The sequence below is a fragment of the Cottoperca gobio genome, chromosome 12, assembly GCF_900634415.1.
Source record: "Cottoperca gobio chromosome 12, fCotGob3.1, whole genome shotgun sequence".
Classification (NCBI taxonomy): domain Eukaryota; kingdom Metazoa; phylum Chordata; class Actinopteri; order Perciformes; family Bovichtidae; genus Cottoperca; species Cottoperca gobio.
The window spans coordinates 21,679,142-21,705,649 of record NC_041366.1 but is presented as its reverse complement, the minus strand read 5'-3'; the positions used below and the strand labels follow the sequence as shown (position 1 = coordinate 21,705,649).

Here is a 26,508-nt window from a genome sequence, read left to right as displayed (position 1 = left end):
AAATCTATGTTTAAAGCCCGCTTCATAAACAAACCCCCGTTTGTGAAGCTTTATGAAACCTATCGGTTAAAGACAGTTCTTCTCCAATAGTATTCTTTACTTTTCATGAAACACATTTATCAGAGAAACTTCCTCTTGTTGCCGTGGTAACACCGTCTGTTTGAGCTCAGGTTTTTCAAAAATACACACTGTGAGATTTATACACATTCAATGTTAAACCAGTTATAGCAACATTTAAATGGTTTAAAGTGGCATAGAGTAGCAGCATTAAAGGTTGTATAAAATAAATGTACTGATGACTCTGTTGTTTCTGTTCAGAGCCTGATGCTGTCAGGTTGGTGGGAGGAGACAGACGCTGTGCAGGAACACTGGAGCTGAAACATCAGGGACACTGGAGACCAGTGATGGTCTATAACTGGAACCTGAAGGTAGCAGCTGTTGTCTGCAGAGAGCTGGACTGTGGCTCTGCTGTTTCTGTAGAACAGAGACAGGAGTCCTCATTCAGACCTGTGTGGTGGATCTACTCTCACTGTGTTCAGTCTGGATCTGCTCTGAGGGAGTGTGCAACATCAGATACATCGTCCTCCATTTTGAATCTCACCTGCTCAGGTAAACCCATCAATGACATCATCAGTGACATCATCAGTGACATCCTCAGTGACATCCTCAGTGACATCATCAGTGACATCATCAGTGACATCAGCAGACATGACGGAGTCTGATCGGCTGCTTCTTCAGTAAATCAGCTGCTGAATGCACCAAGATCTATATCTGTGTTAGGGAGGGGTCATGATTTATAACTTTCAAATAGTCATTGTTATGAATTCATATTCATTTAGTTCTGGTTGCAGATCTTCTCAGAAACATGATAAAGAATGAAACATCTTGACGTCTCTGTGTGGAGAGCAAAGATTGTGCAGAATGTAGAAATGTGCAGATGTTGTGTTGTGGAACATTTCTCCAGTCTGTGTTCTAAAGATGTGTTCTGTTGTTCATCATGAACTAATGTTGGAGTTGTGCTGAGTCCACTTTGAATCACTGAATTATTCTTTCATCACATCTTCTTATTCTTTGTCTTCTCTCTCTGTCTTATCTTCTATCATCTCTCCAGACTCTGTCAGGCTGGTGGGTGGGACTCGTCTGTGCTCAGGCAGACTGGAGGTGAAGTCTAACCAGTCTAACCAGTGGGGGTCCTCAGTGTGTGAAGCTGACTTTGACCTGCAGGATGCAGAGGTGGTCTGCAGGGAGCTTGGCTGTGGGGCTCCTTCAGTCCTCCAGGGGGCGCTCTATGGAGAAGTGGAGGCTCCAATGTGGACCAAAGAGTTCCAGTGTGGAGGCCATGAGTCTGCTCTCCTGGACTGTAGAAGCTCAGGCTCAGATAGAAACACCTGCTCACCTGGCAAAGCTGTTGGACTCACCTGCTCAGGTAGAAGAGGAGCTGCAGCTCTGATTTGGTTTATTTCTATGAAACTCATTTATTCTTTTACTGATAATATAATAATAATAATAATAATAATAATAATAATAATAATAATAATAATAATAATAATAACAATAATAATAATAATAATAATAATAATAATAATAATAATAATAATAATAACAATAACAATAATAATAATAATAATAATAATAATAATAATAATAATAATAATAACAATAATAATAATAATAATAATAATAATAATATAATAAGCTTTATTTGTAGAGCACCTTTCATACAAGAATTGCAGCCAAAAGTGCTTCAAGGCAAAAACATAAAACTTAGTAGAAGATTAAACAGAATAAAAACATTTACAGAACAATAATCACAGTGTTGATGTAAATGAGTGTGAAGTAGAATTAAAATAGTATAAAATAGCAGAATTAAAATAATATAAAATAGCAGAATTAAAATAGTAAAAAATAGCAGAATTAAAATAGTATAAAATAGCAGAATTAAAATAATATAAAATAGCAGAATTAAAATAATATAAAATAGCAGAATTAAAATAATATAAAATAGCAGAATTAAAATAGTATAAAATAGCATAATTAAAATAATATAAAATAGCAGAATTAAAATAGTATAAAATAACAGAATTAAAATAATATAAAATAGCAGAATTAAAATAGTATTAAATAACAGAATTAAAATAGTATTAAATAACAGAATTAAAATAATATTAAATAACAGAATTAAAATAGTATTAAATAACATTGGAAATCAGGCCAAGTTTCCGTATCTGTGCCGGGAAAACTATCAGAGCCACATGTTGAAAGCATGAGATCAACAATGGGCCCCTGTGGCCCTTTGACTGGTTTACTCCCTTTGACTTTTGACGTTTACAGCGTCGACCTCTCTTGTTTATCTATTAATGTTTAAAACACAGACGTCTCCGTGAGTCCAGATTCTTTTGGTAAAATCTATGTTTAAAGCCCGCTTCATAAACAAACCCCCGTTTGTGAAGCTTTATGAAACCTATCGGTTAAAGACAGTTCTTCTCCAATAGTATTCTTTACTTTTCATGAAACACATTTATCAGAGAAACTTCCTCTTGTTGCCGTGGTAACACCGTCTGTTTGAGCTCAGGTTTTTCAAAAATACACACTGTGAGATTTATACACATTCAATGTTAAACCAGTTATAGCAACATTTAAATGGTTTAAAGTGGCATAGAGTAGCAGCATTAAAGATTGTATAAAATAAATGTACTGATGACTCTGTTGTTTCTGTTCAGAGCCTGATGCTGTCAGGTTGGTGGGAGGAGACAGACGCTGTGCAGGAACACTGGAGCTGAAACAGGGACACTGGAGACCAGTGATGGACTCTGACTGGATCCTGAAGGAAGCAGCTGTTGTCTGCAGAGAGCTGGACTGTGGCTCTGCTGTTTCTGTAGGACGGAGACAGGAGTCCTCAGAGAGACCTGTGTGGAGGATCGACTATGAATGTGTTCAGTCTGGATCTGATCTGAGGGAGTGTGCAGGATCACATACATCAACCTCCATTTTGAATCTCACCTGCTCAGGTAAACCCATCAATGACATCCTCAGTGACATCCTCAGTGACATCATCAGTGACATCATCAGTGACATCATCAGTGACATCCTCAGTGACATCATCAGTGACATCATCAGTGACATCATCAGTGACATCATCAGTGACATCATCAGTGACATCATCAGTGACATCCTCAGTGACATCATCAGTGACATCATCAGTGACATCAGCAGACATGACGGAGTCTGATCGGCTGCTTCTTCAGTAAATCAGCTGCTGAATGCACCAAGATCTATATCTGTGTTAGGGAGGGGTCATGATTTATAACTTTCAAATAGTCATTCATTATGAATTCATATTCATTTAGTTCTGGTTGCAGATCTTCTCAGAAACATGATAAAGAATGAAACATCTTGACGTCTCTGTGTGGAGAGCAAAGATTGTGCAGAATGTAGAAATGTGCAGATGTTGTGTTGTGGAACATTTCTCCAGTCTGTGTTCTGAAGATGTGTTCTGTTGTTCATCATGAACTAATGTTGGAGTTGTGCTGAGTCCACTTTGAATCACTGAATTATTCTTTCATCACATCTTTTTATTCTTTGTCTTCTCTCTCTGTCTTATCTTCTATCATCTCTCCAGACTCTGTCAGGCTGGTGGGTGGGACTAGTCTGTGCTCAGGCAGACTGGAGGTGAAGTCTAACCAGTCTAACCAGTGGTGGTCCTCAGTGTGTGAAGCTGACTTTGACCTGCAGAATGCAGAGGTGGTCTGCAGGGAGCTTGGCTGTGGGGCTCCTTCAGTCCTCCAGGGGGCGCTCTATGGAGAAGTGGAGGCTCCAATGTGGACCAAAGAGTTCCAGTGTGGAGGCCATGAGTCTGCTCTCCTGGACTGTAGAAGCTCAGGCTCAGATAGAAACACCTGCTCACCTGGCAAAGCTGTTGGACTCACCTGCTCAGGTAGAAGAGGAGCTGCAGCTCTGATTTGGTTTATTTCTATGAAACTCATTTATTCTTTTACTGATAATATAATAATAATAATAATAATAATAATAATAATAATAATAATAATAATAATAACAATAATAATAATAATAATAATAATAATAATAATAATAATAACAATAATAATAATAATAATAATAATAATAATATAATAAGCTTTATTTGTAGAGCACCTTTAATACAAGAATTGCAGCCAAAAGTGCTTCAAGGCAAAAACATCAAACTTAGTAGAAGATTAAACAGAATAAAAACATTTACAGAACAATAATCACAGTGTTGATGTAAATGAGTGTGAAGTAGAATTAAAATAGTATAAAATAGCAGAATTAAAATAATATAAAATAGCAGAATTAAAATAATATAAAATAGCAGAATTAAAATAATATAAAATAGCAGAATTAAAATAGTATAAAATAGCAGAATTAAAATAATATAAAATAGCAGAATTAAAATAATATAAAATAGCAGAATTAAAATAATATAAAATAGCAGAATTAAAATAGTATAAAATAGCAGAATTAAAATAGTATAAAATAGCAGAATTAAAATAATATAAAATAGCAGAATTAAAATAATATAAAATAGCAGAATTAAAATAGTATAAAATAGCAGAATTAAAATAATATAAAATAGCAGAATTAAAATAATATAAAATAGCAGAATTAAAATAGTATAAAATAGCAGAATTAAAATAATATAAAATAGCAGAATTAAAATAATATAAAATAGCAGAATTAAAATAGTATTAAATAACATTGGAAATCAGGCCAAGTTTCCGTATCTGTGCCGGGAAAACTATCAGAGCCACATGTTGAAAGCATGAGATCAACAATGGGCCCCTGTGGCCCTTTGACTGGTTTACTCCCTTTGACTTTTGACGTTTACAGCGTCGACCTCTCTGTTTATCTATTAATGTTTAAAACACAGACGTCTCCGTGAGTCCAGATTCTTTTGGTAAAATCTATGTTTAAAGCCCGCTTCATAAACAAACCCCCGTTTGTGAAGCTTTATGAAACCTATCGGTTAAAGACAGTTCTTCTCCAATAGTATTCTTTACTTTTCATGAAACACATTTATCAGAGAAACTTCCTCTTGTTGCCGTGGTAACACCGTCTGTTTGATCTCAGGTTTTTCAAAAATACACACTGTGAGATTTATACACATTCAATGTTAAACCAGTTATAGCAACATTTAAATGGTTTAAAGTGGCATAGAGTAGCAGCATTAAAGGTTGTATAAAATAAATGTACTGATGACTCTGTTGTTTCTGTTCAGAGCCTGTCAGGTTGGTGGGAGGAGACAGTCGCTGTGCAGGAACACTGGAGCTGAAACATCAGGGACACTGGAGACCAGTGATGGTCTCTGACTGGAACCTGAAGGAAGCAGCTGTTGTCTGCAGAGAGCTGGACTGTGGCTCTGCTGTTTCTGTAGGACGGAGAGAGGAGTCCTCATACAGACCTGTGTGGAGGATCGACTCTGACTGTGTTCAGTCTGGATCTGCTCTGAGGGAGTGTGCAGCATCAGATTCATATAATTCCTTCCTGAATCTCACCTGCTCAGGTGAGCCCATCTATGACATCATCAGTGACAGTACTGTACCTTTGTTAACACACATGTACCGGTTAGAATGGCAGCAGACTGTCTCCAGCAGACATGACAGCTCAGGGGAAATACTCTGAGAACAGCTGATTGACTGAAGAACTTACAGGCTGATTCAGAGCAGCTGTGTAGACGAGCAAAGGAGGGAAAGGCAGAACAGGAACAAGAGAGGAAACCAGAGAACACTATTCAGTCCAGGAGGAGAGAACAAACGGACAGGAAATAGATTTCTTCTTCACAGAGTAGAGGGACCAGAAGGAAAATAACTTTATGAACCAACACAATGAAGATGTTGAGGACATCAAGTTTAATATGGAGTGTAATAAATTAAGAGCTAAGACTCCACGATGACGTGATTTTAGAGTTCAGGTCACCACCGTTTGTGTTTAATGGGACTGTTGGACTCTTGATGTTGTGTGATGTGATGACTGTCCATGTGTTTGATCTGATCCAGCACCACCATCAGCACCAGCACCATCATCAGCACCACCATCAGATCTTATCATCAGAGCGGTCGTCCTGCCGCTGACGCTGCTGTTGGTGAACGTTGCCCTTTACTTCTACTGTAAGGTACTGACACATGTCTGTTGTTTGGACTGAAGTCTGTGTTTGTTGAACTGAAGAGGAGTGATGCAGGGAGTCACATCTGTGTGCTGTCATGTCTCTCCAGGCCAGCAGGGGGCAGAAGCCGGGCAGACGGGAGAACATGGAGCTGGATGATTATAACCCCGGTGTTCCTGCAGCTGAAGAAGAAGGAGCTCAGGGAGCAGAGTAGCACCTCCACGGAGCTCATCTCACATCTGACACACAACCCACCATCAGTTCATTTTATATGCATGTTCCCTTTAACCAAGCAGGCGGGAATTATTATATTACATGATATACTATAGCCTCTTTGTCTTACTGTCAACGTGAAAGACCAAACCAACAATGTGTAAGTCTCTTCATACTTTCTGACTTCCTGTCAGCTCCAAGCCCATTGGTTCCCACTGAAGATGTAAATCTTTAAAACACTTCACAAATAGTTTAATTTGAATAGAAGACTTGAAAGCAGGTATACCAGAGTCCAAGCAGCCGGGCTATTTGAAACCAAAGACACAGCGACCCAGGCCGATCAGGAACCACTCAATAATGTTAAATATTAAATAAATAAACATGAAACATGATGAAATATCCTCTAAATTCAGTATTACAATACTCAACGATCAAATGTAATTAGGTGACATTAGAACATAGCAGCCTGAGATAACAGGAGAACTGTGTGACAGCGCCACCTGCTGGTGGACTTGTAGATCTGCAGCACATTCAGGGTTGGTGAACCACATCTGGTGAGATGTTGACAATCTGTTGGAGTTTGTGATGAAAGAAAAATACAATGAGTCAAAGTCGTGTAGCGAGCAAACAAAGTCCAGTATTAAACATCAGAGGCTGTTCTGACACCTGTTTCTTCTCGTTAGCAAGATATGAACTTCATGACTCGCTTCAGCGCTCGCTTGTGGTCGACTTGGTTCAGTTTTTGCTGTGAAGGAGATTTTAGCAGCAGGACCAAATGTATCTTAAATAATAATCTGAATACAGCGTCACATATCTATTTGCTGTGTAAAGATATAGTGGAGTAATCCCAGTCTTTGTAGGGGGGCCGGCCCGGCTGCACGAGCATTCAGTGCATGTGTTGTTAGCTAATGGCCGCCGCTCTCCACTGCGCTCATATGGTTACTGCTGATAACGGCGTCTCGACCAACGGCGTTGTCGAGAACCGTGTGGAGGCAATCCCTCTGCTCTGAATTTGGAATCGAGAACTTTTAACGATTTTGCTTCATATTGTAATTATGAGATTTGATTTTTACACAAGTGGCTTTTTTTAAATGAAGAATTTTACTTATTTTTGTACTTTGTCATCAGTGATTATGCTTATTGTTTTATTATTAAGGATTTTGCTTGTTTCATAAAAGATTTCGTTTATTTTGTATTTGAGGAATTTGTTTAATTGATTCTTTTTTATAAGAATTTAGCTTAATTTTGAACTTAAAGTGATGTTGAAGATGTTAATTGATATAAAAGTCTTTCCCGTCACTATCTATCTGGATGAGGTAACACAATGGTGATGGAGCCTGTGGTCCACTGATGAAAGCGTTTGTATTTGCAGTATTACAAACTGTCTGTGGAGACATTCCTGGGAATGAACACACTGTTGCATCTTGGGAAGTGACATCTATAACTTTTATAACTTTAAGGATTTTGCAGAATGTTTTAGTTTTGATTCAGTGTTTTTCTTACTTTGAATTTAATGTATTTTATAAGAACTTTGCTTATTTTGTATAATTAAGGATTTTGATTAATTTCTTCTCAAAGGATTTTGATATAAAATATCAGTAAACAAATAATCATAATAAAAATATGAAGACATGTAGCAGGAGCCTTCATAGATCCCACACATTAAACAATAATGATTTATTGTATGTGGAGAGGTCACAAACAATTAAAGAATAAAAATCTAATCACACATACTTGTACTGCACAGATACGTTTAGTAGTAGTACTACTTTAGTACTTTGAGGGTTTTGAATCATTATAAAGGGCGACACCATGTGACCTCACTACCTTTTAACAACCAAACCCAAAGCTGAGCATCACCAGGAGAACTTCACACTCACCTGTGCACATCTGTGTTCACATGTGGGCCAGATGTTCAGCTTTCATGTCTCCATTGTTGCTGTCGGATCAGGACTCGTGTTTGCTGCTTCAATACACAGAGAGATGAAATGATTAAGACCCCTGTAATAAATGTATCAGTGTCATCTGTTCAACAAATAAATACAACTGCTTTAATAAACTGTGAAAGTGTGAATCAGCTGATTTTAACTGGTTTCTGATAAGAGACAAAAGATGTGGAGTCTACTCGTTCTCAAGAACATGTGTAGAATTCATTTTTACGTTTAGATAAGATTACACTTTATTACAAGTACTAAGAAAAATAAATGTAGTTTAGCATTTAACCAGAAGTGTGAAATAGCAGTGTGGAATGAATACAACACTATATCACCAAACTAATTATTAACAAATGTCAGGTTAATTGATTTAGCATTAGTAATGACATCGTTATAATAGAGCCTTTCCCTGTTGTTCCTTCCTTCCCTGCAGAACATTGTAAACATGCAATGCTTAAAGGGTACGTCTTCAATTAGAGCAGAAAATAATGAAATAAATAAATATAAAATGCAGAAATTAAAAAAGCAGAATAGTAAGTATTTATTTATTCTAAAAAGCAAGAGCAGAAAGGACAAAAGATGTGGAGTCTACTCGTTCTCAAGAACATGTGTAGAATTCATGTTTATGTTTAGATAAGATGTCACGTGCTGTAGTGTGTGGGGGGGTCTCTCTCTCTGCTTAACTCTCTCCAGGTGCAGCTCCCTCAGGTGTCAGCAATCTGAAATCAGTGCCTGCACAAAAGGCTGGGAGAGGGGGAATCTCTCTCGCCCTCTCTTCTCCTGCCTGGTTGCCAGTTGCGGTTCTGGGGGGCCAACAGGGGCCAGAGTCCCTGTAACACTGAACCTGGACCCACCTGTGGCCCCCCCTCCGAACGAAGATTATACAATATACAAAAAGTACTGATTTTTTGCGACGGTCCAGGCAGGGGCGGGACATTATTTTGATGGGAACACCATGCAGTCAATCACATGCGAGGACAGACTAGGATCATACCATTATGTGAAAGAAGGAAGGGGGGCAGACGCCCCTAAAACAGTGAGTGTAGTGGTACAGGCCAGATACACAGAGAGACAGAGAGACGGGGGATTTAAATGCAACAGGTCGGGAGAAAGTGAAGAAATGAGCGAAAAAGAAGCTCTGCACTAAAGACTTTTAATAATAATAATAATAATAATAATAATAATAATAATAATAATAATAATAACAATAATAATAATACATTAGACTTGTATAGCACTTTTCTTGTAACTCAAATACGCTTTTATCTAAAGTGTCATAATGTTCAGACTTTGTCCTTTATTTATTTGATTTGTTTGCTGTGGTTCTGTGTTAAGTTGTTCATTTAAAGGTTTGATTAAATGTTAAACAATAACAAACAACAAAACATAATAATAATGCTTTTATGAAAACACTGAATGAAAGATTGCTTACCAACACAAACCATTTATAATTACTATATTAGGCTAGAATAGAAGGCTCCGAGTGACACTACATGAAGAGACATTTGGGAGCCAAAAGAGCCGAATCTTTGAAAAGAGCCGGACCTCCATCACTAGTGTGAACGGTCTGACTCGTTACCATGGGAACCTGAATACAAACAGCACGCCATGATTGATCACTGGAGAGACGCTGTCATCAGTCAGGAACAGACCAATCATGGTATTGTTTCTGTTGTGCGCCATTATTTATACTTAACTAAAGATATTGAAGGCTTGAACGACGTGACGACGTGACTGATTCAGGAACTGGTTCGTGGGTTTGGCGTGCCATTCGAAATGTAAGGGGGAGCGAACCGCAATTGAGCCCCCTCATAATTTGTGGACTTCCGACTGTATTGTGCGTTTGTTTGCGATTTATTCGAGCTTCTTCTTTTTGTGATGGAACCAGCAAGAAAGAGGAGATTTTCCCCTGCCCGGGAACATTTTGAGCTGATCTTCCTTGTGAGAAGGCGACCCACATTCAAATGCTTGCCGCAGCGGCCGGGGGTTCGAAACAGACCTGCTGCTATTTGCTGCAAGTGATTCCCCTTCTCTCTGTCCAATCTTAAACTGCACTATCATTTAAGGCGTTTCCAGGCACTCTCTTCTCAATAACACGTAATAACACAATCATCCATCTTTATTTTTAAATAGAACATTATATTCAGTCTTAGATGTGTGCGTAAGATACTTTAAATCCACTGCAGCCTTGCACTTCACCAGAAGCTTCGAGTAATAAACCCATTTTCGAAACAATTGGCTGAAGTGGTTCAGTGCTTCACAAAAGCTTCATTGGCCCATCACTACTTCACACACCTAAGCCATGCTGTTATAATCACTCTGCCGGTTTTACATTTATTGTTCACTTGATGGCGCAGTAGAGCAAATGAAGCACCATGAAGCTTCGGCCCATGAGCGAACCAATTGGATGGAAAGCTTCAATGCTTCATGAAGCTTCATCTCGCCATCACTAACTGAAAGATTAACTCGATATTTGGAGATTTTCATGCAGGAGGGAGAAGCAAAGATGTGAAGATGTGAAAGAGAAGGAAGGTGCTGTGTGACTAACAGGTGAGTCACATAACTGGCAATCAAGACTGGAGCTGAGGTCTAATCAGGCGACTCAAGTGCAACACCTGATGTGAAGCAAAAGGACCAGTAAGAAATATAAATATAAAGAACAAAGCACTAAAAAGTTCCCCATATCAGCTCAAAACCTGTTTCTGCTTCCCTCAAGTGACCAACATTGTGTTGTAGTTGTTGCAGGTTTAAAGGTGCAGAGATGTGTAATTAAAGGTCACATGCTCCAACCAAATTAACCCCAAACTGCCGAAACTCTGAGCACCGGACGAAACATCACTGAGTCTTATAATCTTCACGTGTGGCCTCGACATGTATAGTTTAGGTTATAGCTTAGTTCAGTCCAAACCATTCGATGTGTTGTCATTAGTTGCACTAAAGATACATTTCGGCAGCTAGCTGTTAGCATGCTAACTTCAGTGGATATCTCTGCAACACAACACAGACGTCTTTGACATAACGTCAACCCTAACCCTAATCCTAACCCTAATCAAGGCATTGGAAGTTTTTGTAAATATTCATGGGTCCTTGAAAGTGCTTGAATTTATATATATGTTGTGCGAGAACAGAAATTAAAGTTATTTTATTGAACATTCATTATCTCTTAACTTTCACAATATGTTGTTTAGCTGTGTTAGAGAAAGCGACTTTACTTGTCAGCTTCTGTAAAGCTAGTTTGAGTCTGACATGTTGGGTCCTTGAATTTGAAGGAATTGGGCCTGGAAAGTCCTTGAATTGGATGTTTAAGAAGGTGTGAGAACCCTGCGCTACACCTGAGTGATGATATGATTGTGTATAATAATTTAAGTGATACCTAAACAGCTGTACAAACTTTTCACACACACACTCTTTCAGATATGTGTTACACACAGAAACACTCACAGACCACTAAGCACGCACACACTTCATACCTAGTTGCATTTTATTATATCTCTTCAAAATAAATAAACATACAATATAACACAATGAAATAAAGACTCATGACATCTCACCTGTAACAGAATAAACCTCAAAATAGTGCCTGCTTTGTAGTAAACATAACTTGTACGTGATGTACAAAACATACTTCTCCAAAATGTACAAAATGCAGCAAACGAATATCAAGTATTGTGCAGTTTCCCCCCCCCCTCCCACACACACGCACACACATTACACCAGCTGCTGACAGTGATTACAGGGAAACTACTAGTGTTGAGTGCCAGAAGCTACATGTAGGTGTCACAAGGATCCAGTGAGCGCTGAATGAGCAACGAGCAGCTCCGTTCATTTAGGTTCAGCAATAAGAGCCATTCAGGGATCAGCTGGCTCGCACGGGAGGTGGAATATAGGTGAAGTTAATACAATATAATGCACGACTGAAAAGTATGTAAGCCCTAAAACAAATATTCTGGTGATCAGTTTTTTAAGTCTGATTTAAAAATAAATTATCTTCTGTGTTTGTGACTAAAGAAGAAAAGGTTTTGTCAGGATAATATTTCTAAATCCCTTTAAAAAAATCAATCTGTGAAACAGTTGGGGAATAAAAGTTTTGCCAGAAACATTTTAATAATTTATTTTTTATTTTTTGTTAAAATAGGTGAAAAAAAGTTTTCAGGGTTTTTTATTTTTTTTATTAGTGTTTGTTGTATTAAAAAAAAAGTAATTTATACAGATTAATCCGGTAAAACTTGTTCATCTGTTCTTAAGTCATAAACACAATAAAAACAATTTCAATCAGACTTAGATAAATAAATCCTCTCTTGCTTCTCAGGGCTTCTGCAGAAAAGGTGTAATGGAGTCTGAAAAGCGCTTCCTGTTTGGAATACTAGCACAATTTCCCCTTCTGTAAAAACATAATTTCTGTAACAGCAGCTCCCAAAGAAAAATAAAACGTGGTGTTAATTTGCTCCATAGTTCCGTTGCAGTTTTAAAGCATAATTTAAGAGCGTGAGATAACACATTCAGAGCGGGACGCACCCAGGATGCATTCTGCTCTAACACAAAGACTCACACACTTCCTCAAACACACTAAATAGAAAACAAGACTGGACATCATCACTCACTAACATCCATCCACACTGACATACAAAAGTTAGTTCCCTCTTCAGAAAAGCACTGACCAGTAGAAGTTACCGGTGAATAATGGGGGCTCTGTATGTGGAGCTGATCACAGCAGAAGGGTATTTCTTTGCCAAGCTGAAAGTTGTAGTTGCACTTGGTATCGTACAGTAGCTGCTACTGTAAGTAGATCCAGTGGTAATCAGGGTCCAGCTCCGCGTCACTGCTACGTAAGAGTCCGTCGTAAATACGGCTAGTTAACATAGGACGCACCCATGAATCAAACGTGTGACATGCAGAATAAACGAGACAAAACAAGAAACATTCAGTTGGCAGGTGTTTCATTTCTGAGAACATCTAACCCCCCCCCCCTCCCCGTCTAAAGACACGTCAGTCACATGATCACATGTCAATCCTCTCGGACGTTATTGGGTCCTGCCCAACAGTCGTTAGATAGAACAGAACGCGCGTCGTCTTCCTCACTTCCTGCGTGCACTTCCTGGTCTCTTGACCTGCCAGAGCTGGTTGTGGATGGTGAGGGCGTCCACAGTGACCGACACCGACTTGGTGGGGATGACGTTGAACTGCTTGCGGTCCGAGCTGTACTTGTAGAGCTTGTCGATCATCTTGCGGCCGATAGAGCGAGGCCCGGTACCCGTGAACTTGACGATCTCCTCCGTCTCCGGTGTGTACGAGTAAATGCCGCGGTACATGCACCCGCCGTCACGGAAGAGGATGATCAGGTGGTTGGACTCGCACTTCTCCAGCTCCTGAGATCAGAGACACAAAACATCATTTCTGAATATCAGAACAATTTAACTGTGAGAGAAAAAAACATATTCACAATAAATAATCAGCATCAATGAATAAATATCACGTGATCACCTCCAGAATAACATTCTTCTGCATCTCATTAACCTTCCCAGCCAGGCAGCAGTGAGCGATTGCGTTGATGATGATTGGCTTGTTGGACTTGGAGCTCGGCTCCTTGAAGAGTTTAGGACCTTTAACGAATGCAACAAAAAGATCAATAAGATAAATGCATTTAAAAGTGTTTAAAGGAATATTTTCAAAGAAATGTGCAAAGATATACGAGTTAAACAAATGCAGGAAATGAGCCCTCGTTGTTTTTACTGACTAAAGGTGCTCCACGCTGAGACGAGCTGCTGGCTCTGACTTTATATTTATTGGATAGACAAGAAAAAAAAAGAAAAGAAACCTCTCTGGGAACCATCACCTTATCGTGGTGGAGAGGTTTGTGTGTCCCTATGAACCTGAGAGCTGTGTTGTGTGGAGCCTAGTGCTCCTGGTAGGGTCTCCCAAGGCAAATTGGTCTCAGGCGAGGGGCCAGACTAAGAATGGTTCAAAAACGAGAGAGACCCTGCCTGGAGGAAGCCCGGGGCCCCCGTCTGGAGCCAGGCCCAGAGGGAGGGCCCGACAGCGAGTGCCTGGTGGCCGGGTTGGCCACGGAGCCGGTCAGGCACAGCCCGAAGAAGCTACGTGGTGCCTCCCATCCATCCATCCTGTGGGCCCACCACTCATGGGAAAAACCGCTGGGGTCGGGTGCGCTGTCACACAGGTGGCAGTGATGGTCAGGGACCTCGACGGACCAGACCCGGGCAGCAGAGGCTAGCTCTGGGGACGTGGAACGTCACTTCTCTGTGGGGGAATGAGCCGGAACTAGTGCGGGAGGTGGAGCGCTACCCACTGGATCTGGTGGGGCTTACCTCTACGCACAGTCTTGGCTCTGGAACCGTACTCCTGGATAGGGGTTGGACTCTATTCTTCTCTGGAGTTGCCCAAGGTGTGAGGCGTAGGGCCGGGGTAGGGACACTCACTAGCCCCCGGCTGAGCGCCGCTACGTTGGAGTTTACCCCGTGGACGAGAATGTCGCCTCCCTACACCTTCGGGTTATGGGGGGGAAAACTCTGACTGTTGTTTGTGCCTATGCCCCAAACCGCAGTTCGGAGTATTCGGCCTTCTTGGAGACCCTGAATGGAGCCCTGCAGGGGGCTCCAGTAGGGGACTCCGTAGTCTTGCTGGGAGACTTCAACCCACACGTGGGAAACGATGGAGACACCTGGAGGGGTGTGATTGGGAGGAAGGGCCTCCCTGATCTAAACCCGAACGGTCATTTGTTGTTGGACTTCTGTGCTAGTCATGGAATGGCCATAACAAACACCATGTTCGAACATAAGGATGCTCATAGGTGCACGTGGTACCAGAGCACCCTAGGCCAAAGGTCAATGATCGATTTTGTAATCGTATCATCTGATCTGAGGCCGCATGTTTTGGACACTCGGGTGACGAGAGGGGCGGAGCTGTCGACTGATCACCATCTGGTGGTGAGTTGGATCAAGTGGTGGGGGAAGACTCTGGACAGACCTGGTAAACCCAAACGGGTAGTGCGGGAGAACTGGGAACGTCTGGAGGAAGCCCCTGTCCTGGGGATCTTCAACTCATACCTCCGGCGGAACTTTTCAGACATCCCTGTGGAGGTAGGGGGCATTGAACCTGAGTGGGCGATGTTCAAAACCTCTATTGCTGAAGCTGCGGTGATGAGCTGTGGTCTCAAGGTCTTAGGTGCCTCAAGGGTTATGTTATCCAGGAGGACTCCGGAAACAGTTGCAGGGTACCGAAGGACTAGAAGGGCGGCAGCCTCTGCCGTGTCAGAGGCAAAGCAGTGGGTGTGGGAGAAGTTTGGACAAGCTATGGGGAAAGACTTTCGGTCGGCACCAAGGAGCTTCTGGAAAACCATCCGGCACCTCAGGAGGGGGAAGCGAGGAACCATCCAAACTGTGTACAGCAAGGGTGGGACCCTGCTGACTTCGACTGAGAAGGTTATCGGCCGGTGGAAGGAGCACTTTGAGGAACTCCTGAATCCGACTAACACGCCCTCTATGGTAGAGGCAGAGCTGGAAGCTGATGGGGGATCATCGTCAATTTCCCTGATGGAAGTCACTGAGGTAGTCAAACAACTCCACAGTGGCAAAGGCGCAGGGGTTGATGAGATCCGTCCAGAAATGCTGAAGGCTTTGGGTGTTGAGGGGCTGTCTTGGTTGACACGCCTCGTCAACATTGCGTGGAAGTCTGGGACCTAGTGCCTAGGGGTTGGCAGACCGAGGTGGTGGTTCCCCTATTTAAAAAGGGGGACCAGAGAGTGTGTGCCAACTACAGGGGTATCACACTTCTCATCCTCCCTGGTAAAGTCTACTCCAAGGTACTGGAAAGGAGGGTTCGGCCGGTAGTCGAACCTCTGATTGAAGAGGAACAATGCGGATTCCATGATTTTCATGGATATGATATTGAGGCGTAGTCGTGGAGGAGAGGGGTTGCAGTTTGGTGACCTGAGGATCTCATCGCTGCTCTTTGCAGATGATGTGGTCCTTATGGCATCATCGGTCTGTGACCTTCAACAGTCACTGGATCGGTTCGCAGCCGAGTGTGCAGCGGTTGGGATGAGGATCAGCACCTCAGAATCTGAGGTCATGGCTCTCAGCAGGAAACCGGTGGATTGCCTACTCCGGGTAGGGAATGAGCCTTTACCCCAAGTGAAGGAGTTCAAGTACCTCAGGGTCTTGTTCGCGAGTGAGGGGACGATGGAGCGAGAGATTGGCCGGAAAATCGGAGCAGCGGGGGCGGTACAACAGTCACTTTACCGCACCGTTGTGACGAAAAGAGAGCTGAGCCAGAAGGCAAAGCTCTCAATATACCGGTCATGAAGGCTGGGTCATGACCGAATGAACGAGATCACGGGTACAAGCGGCCGAAATGGGTTTTCTCAGACGGGTGGCTGGCGTATCCCTTAGAGATAGGGTGAGAAGCTCAGCCATCCGTGAGAGACTCGGAGTAGAGCCGCTGCTCCTTTACGTTGAAAGGAGCCAGTTGAGGTGGTTCGGGCATCTAGTAAGGATGCCACCTGGGCGCCTCCCTAGGGAGGTGTTCCAGGCACGTCCAGCTGGGAGGAGACCCCGGGGAAGACCCAGGACTCGGTGTAGAGATTATATCTCCTCACTGGCCTGGGAACGCCTCAGGATCCCCCAGTCAGAGCTGGAGGATGTGGCCCGGAGAAGGGAAGATTGGGGTTCCTTACTGGAGCTGCTGCCCCCGCGACCCGATCCCGGATAAGCGGTAGACGATGGATGGATGGATAGACAAGAAAGTTATCGAGCTTCTCTTCTAACTCTCCGAAAAGTTCAAACTACTTATTTAAAGAAAGTGACAAAATAATAACATTTCTCATCTTTAGACTTAAATAAAGTTCTGGATGAATGAATTCATTAGTTTGGAGCATTGAGTATTTGATGTGAAGTTGATTTATTTGGATTTATTTTATCTATTTATACATTTTCCAACCTTTGTTCATCAGCAGCTGTTGAGGGTTGAGGGACAATCATTCACATCTGTGCGCTTAATGTTTCTTCCAATAACATATTATAGAAATAGAAATAATCTGCACACGGGATCGCTCTGTGATGGTGACAATACATCGAACACTTTAGTTAAAATAAATAAATTTGTCGGCCTCTCTGCTCACCATTGTATTCCGTTGACGTGATGGAGGAGGCGATGGAGCCGTTCTCCCAGTCCCTCTCCATGTTCCTGCTCGACGCTCTGCTCAGCATGGGGAACGACTCCATCGAGCACACAGATCCGGCCCTGAGAGACACACTGACAGGTCAATCGCATGACCACAAGAAGGGAAGAGGTCATCTCCTCACAAACACACAAACACAGGAAGTCTCACCTCTGCGACTCTGCTCCTCCGGAGAGAACACTGTCGGCCTCCGTCGCCAGAGAGAGCGTGGATCCTCGATGACTGCAGCTCAGATCAGCTGAAGAAGACAGAGACGGAAAGCTTTAATGCAGTTACCAAACAAAACAACACACCTGTTCTACTGTTGGATGTTATAAAGGTCTACAACTCTGGGGTTCAAACGAGGGACAGAAGCTGCATAACAGGCAAGACAACAGAATGACAAATAAATCAAAACTAAATGATCTCTGAACGCATTGGATGAGTGTGAGAAGGATGAAGTCCAGAGTCCTTCAGGGGTTTGCATGTATATTGATATGACATCATGCAGAGCAGGTTAGAAGGTTCACCTCCCCTGCAGCCTGCTGCTGAGCTCTGGGCTTTGATCAACATGGACATCTTCAGAGAATGACCTGCACGACACAAATGTACACACTCAGGATGACAACGAATGCACACAAGTGAGCGGAGTGATGTTCAATAAGCTGGTTCCCCGGGACCCCCGGGACCCCCAGGTGCTCATTTCAGTGAATCCCCAAAAGAAAAGTGTGGTTTTTTTGTCTAATTGTAGCGTTAAATTCCCGTTTCATTTCCATTTGATCGACATATTTAGTAATAATAACTTTATTTACATTCAAATTCACATTTTGTAAGATAATTATATTTATCTTTCAGAATCTAAAATGTTTTTTTCAAGATGTGATTCAATCCATAAGATTTAAATAAACTATTGTATAAATGGTAAAACAGTTTGAGAAATATGTTTATTGTCTTTAACTCAGAGGAGTTTTCACGTTTTCCTATAACTTTATTGAGACGATGAACGAAACGGCACGAGATACATGAACGACAGACGGTAAGAAAATGGAAACAAATTTCAACGTGGTGCGTTTGGATTTGTTGTTCACATTGCAGCATCATCAGGGTGAAAACAAGGCGCCTCCTTTAGGATGTGAACGCATCAGAGACACAGGACGTGTACCGAACACACACACACATGTGCACACGCAGCCGGTCAGCATGTAGACAAACACAGCGCTCCAAGCTGACAACAAACAATATGAAGACAACATGGAGCACGAGACAAAAGGTCTTCTTACGTGTGGTGGATCCTTTGGAGAGGCTGCTGGACTCCTCACGGTGCAGTGATTTAGGCCTCCTCCTGCGGGATTTAATCCGTGGGCGAGGCTTAACCAGACCTTCCTCTTCCATCAACACTTGCTGCTTCCTCTGCAGGTACTCCTGCTTAATAATCTCTCGTCTCGCCTTCTCCTCCTCCTTACGAACACGGTCCTCTTCTGCTTTACGCCTTGGAGTTCACACAAGCAGAATTTAACTGCATGACAAAGACTCACCTTTTCTCACAATTCCTTATTCTTAGAATTAAAGTAGTTCCGCACTGTCAATGTACGTCCACTAAGAGCTCTTGTTTTTGCCACTGACAGGCTGCGATTGTTTCTATAAGTGTCTGACAACATTAAGGAACGGACCGTACAGATCTGGTCTCTAACCAAGTCTCTCTTAAGGAGAAGTCTCGTTCTGAAATCCTACGAGAGGGTTCGGCCTCCTCCACATCGTCAAAGCTACACTTTCTAGGTTTACATCGCAAAGTTACCCTTCATATGCGAGCGTGTGAAACGTACCTGGTCTCATCACGTTTGAGCTCACTCTCCACTTCCTGCTGCAGTTTGCGTACTCTCGCCTCTTCAGCTTTGCGCTGCTGTTTGTGGAGGAAGGCCGCGCGACGTTTCGCCATTTCATCCTCTGCTTTCTCCTCATCCTGGAAGATGTAATTATGTTTATGTTATTATGTTTCCCAGACGGCGCTCTAAATCATCCATTCAGACATCGAAGAATTTTACCTTAATGAAGAAACCGAGCGTGTTCTTCAGCTCGCCCTCTGCCGTGCCGTCTGTAACGTCTGCGTTGACTTCATCCAGATCCTGAATATCTGAGAAGTCTACCTCGATCAGTTGACCCTTGACCCTGGCGTTCTCATCTCCACCCACAGCCTCTTTGTCCTCGTGTTCTGCAGCCTGTGAAGGAGGCGTCGATGAGCAGTCAAAGAAGCACCCAGTTTCCTCTTCACTGCTGCGTTGGTCCGGGTCGTCACTGACTCGGAAGGTTTTGTTTCTCCGAATGCTTCTTTCTTGCCTGGAGCTCTCAACAACACTCCTCTCCTGGAACCTACCAGAATCCTCTCTGCTCCCTAGGGACTGAGCGTTACACTTGACAGAAGCCATCTTGCTGTTCTCTCTACTTTGCTTTTGCTCCGAGGCTTTGCTGCGCTGGCTGGAGCTAAGCTTGGGCGGACGACGAGCAGGTGTGGTGCTGCAGCCGCTGATGTCGACAAAGTGAACCGCGAAAGATCTGGAGTCTGAGGTAGAGGATGTTGATTGTGTTGTGTTGGGGGTTGTGCTCGGGCTCGAGTCTACACGTTCTGGAGGCGACACAGCGTGCTTCATCAGTAGTTCTGGAGGCAACACAGCGTGCTTCATCAGTAGTTCTGGAGGCGACACAGCGTGCTTCATGGGTAGTTCTGGAGGCGAGACCACGCGCTTCATCAGCAGGTCTTGCTGTAAAGACAGCTGCATCATCTGCTGCTGAATGGAACTAATGGCTTCATTGAGAAGATCTATGGAGTGCGAACACTCATTCACGTCAGGTTCAGCCACGTTATCCTGGGACAGGGCGTTCAACCTGTTGTTTCTGTTCATCTGTCCTCCCTCTTTGTGCCCCGCCTTCACCTGCACCTTCATAGCATCGAGACAGGAGTCGTCCTTGCACGACTGGGTCTTCATTTTACTCCTGTCGGCGAACTCGGAGGAGTCCTGGGAGTGTTTCAGGGGCAGGGGAAGTGTGTCGCTCTTCCCTCCACCCTTCTTAACAATGTTCAAGAACGCAGCTTTCCCTAGCTTTAGTCGCTGCCGTGCTGAGAGGGTCTCCATCTTCTTCTTCTGGTACTCAATGGCTCGTCTTTGCTCCTCTAGCTGCATGTGAAGTTGCAGCAGCTCTGAAGGCACCACTGAGGGACTCACCACCATGTTCTTCCCCAGCACGGATCTCGGTTCCTTCCCAAGCCAGCCGGAAGTGTAGTCACTCCTCAGCTGCCAGGGGGGACAGGGGACGACCTCAGAACCATCCGGTGTGGTCTTCTGCGAGCTGCTGGTACTTGAGAATTCATCGCGGAGGCCAAGTTTAAGCAGCTTTCTCTCTGCAAAGCTGGTCATCTTGACACTGTTGCTGCCTGAAGCGCTGCAGCTGCTCGCCCACGATATGGTGCTGAGGCAGGGGCTGGAGCGTCCGCTGCCGCCTTCCTTATCGTCCCGCTCGCTAACCTTCGAGTCTTCTCTCAGTTTGGCTGATTCACACTCCAACTCTCCAAATTCACACACTTCTCCCTCCTCCAGGAATTTCCGCTGTCCTCTCCTCACCACCTCTTTAGTCAGCCCCATCTGATCCTCTTCCTCGTCGTCTTCCTCGAGGTCTGCAATGTCAGAGTCGGAGTCGTGCCCTCCCTCCAGCACAGAGGAGAAAGGACTGTGGTGGTCCGGCTCTCCTGACACGTGAAGGTAAAAGCCTGGGGACAGTTTCTTGTCAGAGATGACAGCCGACCCCTCTGTGGGCGGCCTGAGAGAGCGAGGGCCTGACTCTGCCACAGATATGGGCGTGAAGGTACTTCTGTTCAGCTCTGCCGCGGGGGCTTTCCTCTGTGAGGTGCTCGGGACAACGGCGGCTGCTTTCCGAACAGCTGCAGCCGCTCTGCAGCGACTCTCCCCGCTCTCCTCCTCCTTATTCAGGCTGATGCTCTTCTCTTTGGCGGGCTTCGGGATGGCAGGCATCAAAGGCTCCAGATAGTAGCCGTCTGTCGGGCGGTCGGGTGCAAAGGGACCCGTGTCAAGGCGGAGAGAGCAACGAGTATTAGAAAGTCTCGAGGAGGACGTGGCACACGGGATTTCCAGCTCATCCTGCTCCATGTCACTCGCAAGTCGACGTCGAAGCAAAGCAGAAGGGTGGATCACAGCAACTAGCTCCTCCTCTTCTATTTCCTCCTCCTCGTCCTCTATGCGCATGTGACTAAGCAGGCTTTGACCGCTGAGTCTGTGTTGAGGCAGTTGAGGACCCAGCATGTGTTTGGGGGTAATGCTCAGTATGTTGGAGGCCAGACTGTCTTTGCTGATGGAGCGAGCGAGGCTGATACTGTCTGCGTCGTCCTCCAGGGGATAATGCAAGGCGTAGGGCACCGGCTGGGATAAAGGCCTGGACAGGGAGAGAGGGAGGAATGTGAATCATCTGTACACGCTGACACAATAGCTGCAGTCGGTACAGTGACGGTGAAGGTTGTGATCACTCTGCTCACCTCGGCCTCCTCTCTGGCCAGGCCAGGATGGAGCCCTGAAGCTGGCCTTCCCGTGTCAGAGAGTTGGACCTATTTCTCAGCTCTGCACAGAAAACATGATTCATATAACAACAAGGACTCAAACATGCAACACTAACTGTGGACGAAATGATATATATACAGAACGTATTAGGGCTATTGTATGAATACAAATATATATATTCCAAGAAAGAAACTCCCATTTTCCCAAGAATTCCCAAGATTACAGTCGTACATTAACAAGAAACTGAGATTAAGATAGTTTACAAGACTTTAAACTTTACAAGGAAAAAACTTTAATGTTCTCTAAGATAATAAATAAATCGCTTCACTTATCAATCAACTAATCAAATTATACTTTGCAATTGGATTCAGCAATAAAGAAATCCTCGTGATTTTATCCCAGAATCACATATTATCATCAGCGTCCAGACTTTGCTGTGAGTTAGCTTTACGCTGAACTTTATCTCAGAGAACATCCACCTTTGTTTCTAAGAAATCTACGACTTTAATCTCGGAAATTCAGAATTTTCTTTCTGAATATTACCCTTTCTTAACTTTCTTTGTTCAGCTCGAGTAAATACTTCTCTTATATTACCTGAAGTGCTCTCCTCAGACACCTTCTGCTGTCTCTGTCTCAGGGGCAGTAAGGAGTGAGATGGGCTTAAGGAGCTCGGCTTACAGCTATAAAGGAAAAACAGAGAGCTTCAGTTTTATACAGAGAAAGCTTTTCTAAAACAGACTCGGATAGCGTGTGTCCAAAATAATGTGATTTTACATTTTAAATATTTATGAAGTGTGTGACAGCCTCAGAGGTGGCCCTGTCCTGTCCTTCCCATGTTGTGTGCTTAACCTGTGTTTCAGGAGGTTGATTGGTGGAGCTGAGACCTCGTCATCGTCAGCACACCTGAGCAGGCTGGATCAGGCTATAAAGAGACCTGCAAGATCTTCTCTGTCTCTTCCATCGGGCCTGCTGCCTGCTATTTATATTGTGCTTGTGCTTTGTGGATCATTTTACTTAAATTAAACCATATAGAAAAGTTATTTGATTGTGTGGTCTCCCTCCTTGTCTCCTCCTCTCGAGCCAGGCTGTGACAAATGGGGCTCGTCCAAAATTTGTTTGGTAAGTTGTCTAATACTGAGTAGAAGACTGTAAGCATTTAGCTATTAGGTAAAGTCTCTGGCTTGCCTTTAGAGGAGGAGGAGAGTATTAGATTTGGGAGGCCTCAGTCTATAATTTTGGCTGTTGGTTGTGATTAAGAGCAGTTTGTCTGTCTAGGCATAGGTTGGTGAATGTTTTCCTGAGCTGCTATTGGGGAGTTGAGGGCTGGTAAATAATTTGGAACCCTTATTCCTGTTAGGCATAAGCAATGTGACACACTGGCTGTCTCTATTGATCTCTTTTTTATTTTTGTTTGTTATTTTTGTGCAGTAAGTGGTTAGAGCATTGCTCGGGGGGGGCACTTCTAGGACTGTCTAGGTGATTTTCAGCATGCTGGAAGTTAACCAGTTGCTGGTTTTTGTGCTTAATCCATCCCGCCACAATCCTGCATGAAGTCTAGGGTTGAGTGAGTCAGTTAGTATTGGTTAAATAGGTAGCCGGAGGGATTGGGTTCCATAGTTAAAACAGCTGTTAACCCTGTTGCATTAGTGTTGGAGGACTTGGTGTTTGTAGTTATGGCTACTGTGGCTAACTTTGTTCAGTCTCCGTCTGAGGAACTGTTGGATAGTTGTACAAAAGAGCAACTGTTGAAGCTTGTTGAGCATTATGATGTTGGAGAAAAACGGTTAAAAAAGGAAATTAAAGGGTCATTGAGTGATACTTTAACATAAATCGGTGTTTTGCCAGCTACACTACAGAGTCCAAGTGACAATGTTGGTGAATCTGTGGTTTCTCCTACAATAGCTTTAACGTTCGCGCAACAAAAAGAGCTATTGCTGTTGCAGATGGAGAGCGATAAATTGGGCCTGGAAAAGGAACGACAGTCTTTGGAAAAGGGAAGATTGGAGTTAGAGCAGTACCGGTTAGACCTAATTAAATCAGGTAAAGCTGATACTAGGGATTCAGGTGAATTTGATGTGGTGGGACACTTGCGTCTCGTACCGAAGTTTGATGAGAGAGACCCAGACACTTCTTTCTCCCTTTTTGAACGTGTTGCCAATGGGAGAGGGTGGCCCGAGGCTGACCAGGTAGTGATGTTGCAATCGGTATTGACAGGAAAGGCCCAAGAAGCTTATTCAGCGCATAGTGCAGTTGAAAGCCAGAAATATTCTACTGTTAAAGATGCTGTTTTGAAAGCTTATGAGTTGGTACCAGAGGCCTATCGGCAACGATTTAGGTCTGGGATGAAGTCTGACGAGCAGTCACATGTTGAATTTGTAAGGGAATTAATTAAACATTTCAATAGGTGGTGTTCAGCGTTGGAAGTTACTACTTTTAAAGATCTGTGTGATCTGATGGTGCTAGAGCAGTTTAAAGAGTGTATTCCACCTGAGGTTGCCACTCGTATTGCTGAGCGTGGAGTTGAGACTGCCTCTAAAGCTGCTACCATGGCAGATGAGTATGTGCTGGCACATAAAGGAAAGTTTGGAAGAAACTGTGGGGCAGATAATGCTACTGCTAAAGGTGTTGATCACTCCGCAAAATTCTCTTGGTCTGAGTCCACAAAGATGAATCCTGGTCCGCGTTCATCTCGTTTTGATCATGCATGTAACTATTGCCATGAGAGGGGACATTGGAAAGCAGAGTGTCCTCTACTGGAAAGTAGGGTAAATCGCACGGGTGGTAGATATATTAAAACCAGTTGCTCTCAGTGCTCCAGTTAGGACAATTCCAGTTGTTTCGGAGGAGGTGCTGGATTCAGTTAAATCTGAAACTAGAAAATATTCTGGTTTTGAAGCTTTTGTGTCAGATGGGGTTGTATCTCTCACTGGGAATGATATTAAAGTGCCTGTGAAAATTCTACGAGATACAGGCGCTAAGGATTCATTTATTCTAGCTTCCGTGCTTCCCTTTTCTCACGACTCAGATACCGGTGATTGTGTGGTGGTAAGGGGAATGGGCTTAACCACTCTGTGTGTTCCTTTGCACAGAGCCAGTCTGTGTTGTGGCCTTTTGAATGGTGAGGCTCCCCATCTGTTAAGTCTACTCCTTTGTTGAAAGAACCAGATAAGTGTCAACAGGAATTCCCTGAGGTCTTCACAATTTGTGCTGTGACACGGGCAATGACTAGCGCTAGGTCAGATTCTTCCGTTGAGGAGGAATAGTGTGATTAAGAAAGACAGTTGCATGTACCTGAATCTCTTCCCATCTCACAGCAGGAGCTTATTGTTGAACAGCGAGCTGACGCTGCTTTGAGTGAGCTGTTTGACCAGGTGCGGCCTAGCAATGACGTTAAAAGTGCAGCTTTTGGTTATTTCCTGCAGAGTGAAGTATTGGTACGTAAGGGGGTGCCCCAGGGTTTTGATTCTGTGGGTGAGCCGGTTGTCCAAATAGTGGTTCCAACTAAGTATCGAAATAAAGTGTTGAAATATTCTCATGATCAGACATGGCATTTGGGAGTTAAGAAAACGTACCGTCACATTTTGCGTTACTTCTTTTGGCCTCGTCTTAAGCGTGATGTGGCAGCTTACATTAAGACTTGCCATACATGTCAGGTAACGGGTAAACCAAATCAGTCTAAGCCTGCCCCACTTGATCCAATCCCTGCAGTGGACCACCCATTTGAACACTTGATCATAGACTGTGTTGGGCCTTTGCCAAAGGCTGAGTATCTGTTGATCTGTAAATCTGAGTTCTCGGATTCCTCTTCCTCAGAAGCATGTCCCGTTTTGACTGTTGGTACAGTGGCGCAGTCAGCATTTAGTTGGGGGGAAGCAGTGGCAGCGCCTGATTATGTTTTACGGCGGGGGCGTTTGAAGAACTCTGACTCACTTGAGAAGTTGGATTTTTTGTTGGCTCACTTGATTGTGGCAAAGTGTTCAGAGTTGGTGGAACTGATGAGAAGTTATCCATCCCTATTTTCGGACACGCCTTCGAAAACAAATCTTATTGACGTGGGCGACGGAAAACCAATTTGTCAAAGACAACCTGGACATCCGCCATATTAAGGGAAAAGATAATGTTAGGGTAGATGCCTTGTCCCGTGCACCTTTGTAACCAAGTTACCCTGTACTTGACTAACATGTGTTGTACATTGTCCTCTGCAGTTTTGGTTTACTCTTAAATTGCTTCCAGGTACCAAGGTTGCTGAGGTTGGAGTTATACAATAACAATAATAATGTGTGGTTAGTGGTTTATAGGGTAGGGTCCAGGGTAGGAACCCTGTCTTATGGGGGGGAGTGTGACAGCCTCAGAGGTGGCCCTGTCCTGTCCTTCCCATGTTGTGTGCTTAACCTGTGTTTCAGGAGGTTGATTGGTGGAGCTGAGACCTCGTCATCTCCTCATCACTGATTCAGCACACCTGAGCAGGCTGGGCTCAGGCTATAAAGA

The 26,508-nt window shown here is 43.5% G+C and overlaps 2 protein-coding genes across 5 annotated transcripts in view; one reads left to right on the top strand and one right to left on the bottom strand.

Moving 5' to 3' along the window:
- The first annotated feature begins 320 nt into the window (after nt 1-320).
- LOC115016735 (CD5 antigen-like) lies at nt 321-7,547 on the top strand. Of its 3 annotated transcripts, none has more exons than XM_029444743.1 (7): nt 321-609; nt 1,112-1,426; nt 2,721-3,008; nt 3,620-3,934; nt 5,255-5,539; nt 6,051-6,148; nt 6,249-7,547. In XM_029444743.1, the coding sequence occupies exons 1-7, from the start codon at nt 405-407 to the stop codon at nt 6,351-6,353; spliced, it is 1,611 nt and encodes a 536-aa protein (XP_029300603.1). In that variant the 5' UTR covers nt 321-404; the 3' UTR covers nt 6,354-7,547. The 3 variants fall into 3 exon arrangements, with proteins under 3 accessions (XP_029300603.1, XP_029300604.1, XP_029300602.1); XM_029444744.1 differs by having other exon boundaries at nt 6,033-6,143; XM_029444742.1 differs by having other exon boundaries at nt 6,033-6,148.
- A 4,197-nt stretch (nt 7,548-11,744) lies between these two features.
- Nucleotides 11,745-26,508, bottom strand: part of LOC115016714 (calmodulin-regulated spectrin-associated protein 1-B-like) — a 32,875-nt gene continuing 18,111 nt past the window's right edge. Inside the window, exons 11-19 of one of the 2 annotated variants that reach the window (XM_029444694.1) lie at nt 22,615-22,700; nt 21,999-22,080; nt 19,501-21,898; nt 19,282-19,418; nt 18,739-18,947; nt 17,630-17,717; nt 17,420-17,553; nt 13,768-13,886; nt 11,745-13,652 (exon numbers count right to left, since the gene is read on the bottom strand). In XM_029444694.1, coding sequence (XP_029300554.1) covers nt 13,362-13,652; nt 13,768-13,886; nt 17,420-17,553; nt 17,630-17,717; nt 18,739-18,947; nt 19,282-19,418; nt 19,501-21,898; nt 21,999-22,080; nt 22,615-22,700 — 3,544 coding nt within the window. In that variant the 3' untranslated portion in view covers nt 11,745-13,361. The remainder of the gene's footprint in view (nt 13,653-13,767; nt 13,887-17,419; nt 17,554-17,629; nt 17,718-18,738; nt 18,948-19,281; nt 19,419-19,500; nt 21,899-21,998; nt 22,081-22,614; nt 22,701-26,508) is intronic. The other variant, XM_029444695.1, reaches the window with a different exon arrangement.

Bases quoted from the DNA above. Each gene is read 5' to 3' on its own strand.
- LOC115016735 (XM_029444742.1), top strand. From the start codon at position 405: ATGGTCTATAACTGGAACCTGAAGGTAGCAGCTGTTGTCTGCAGAGAG. The intron at 1,427-2,720 runs GTAGAAGAGGAG...GTTTCTGTTCAG, and splicing joins TGTTGGACTCACCTGCTCAG to AGCCTGATGCTGTCAGGTTG. The intron at 3,935-5,254 runs GTAGAAGAGGAG...GTTTCTGTTCAG, and splicing joins TGTTGGACTCACCTGCTCAG to AGCCTGTCAGGTTGGTGGGA.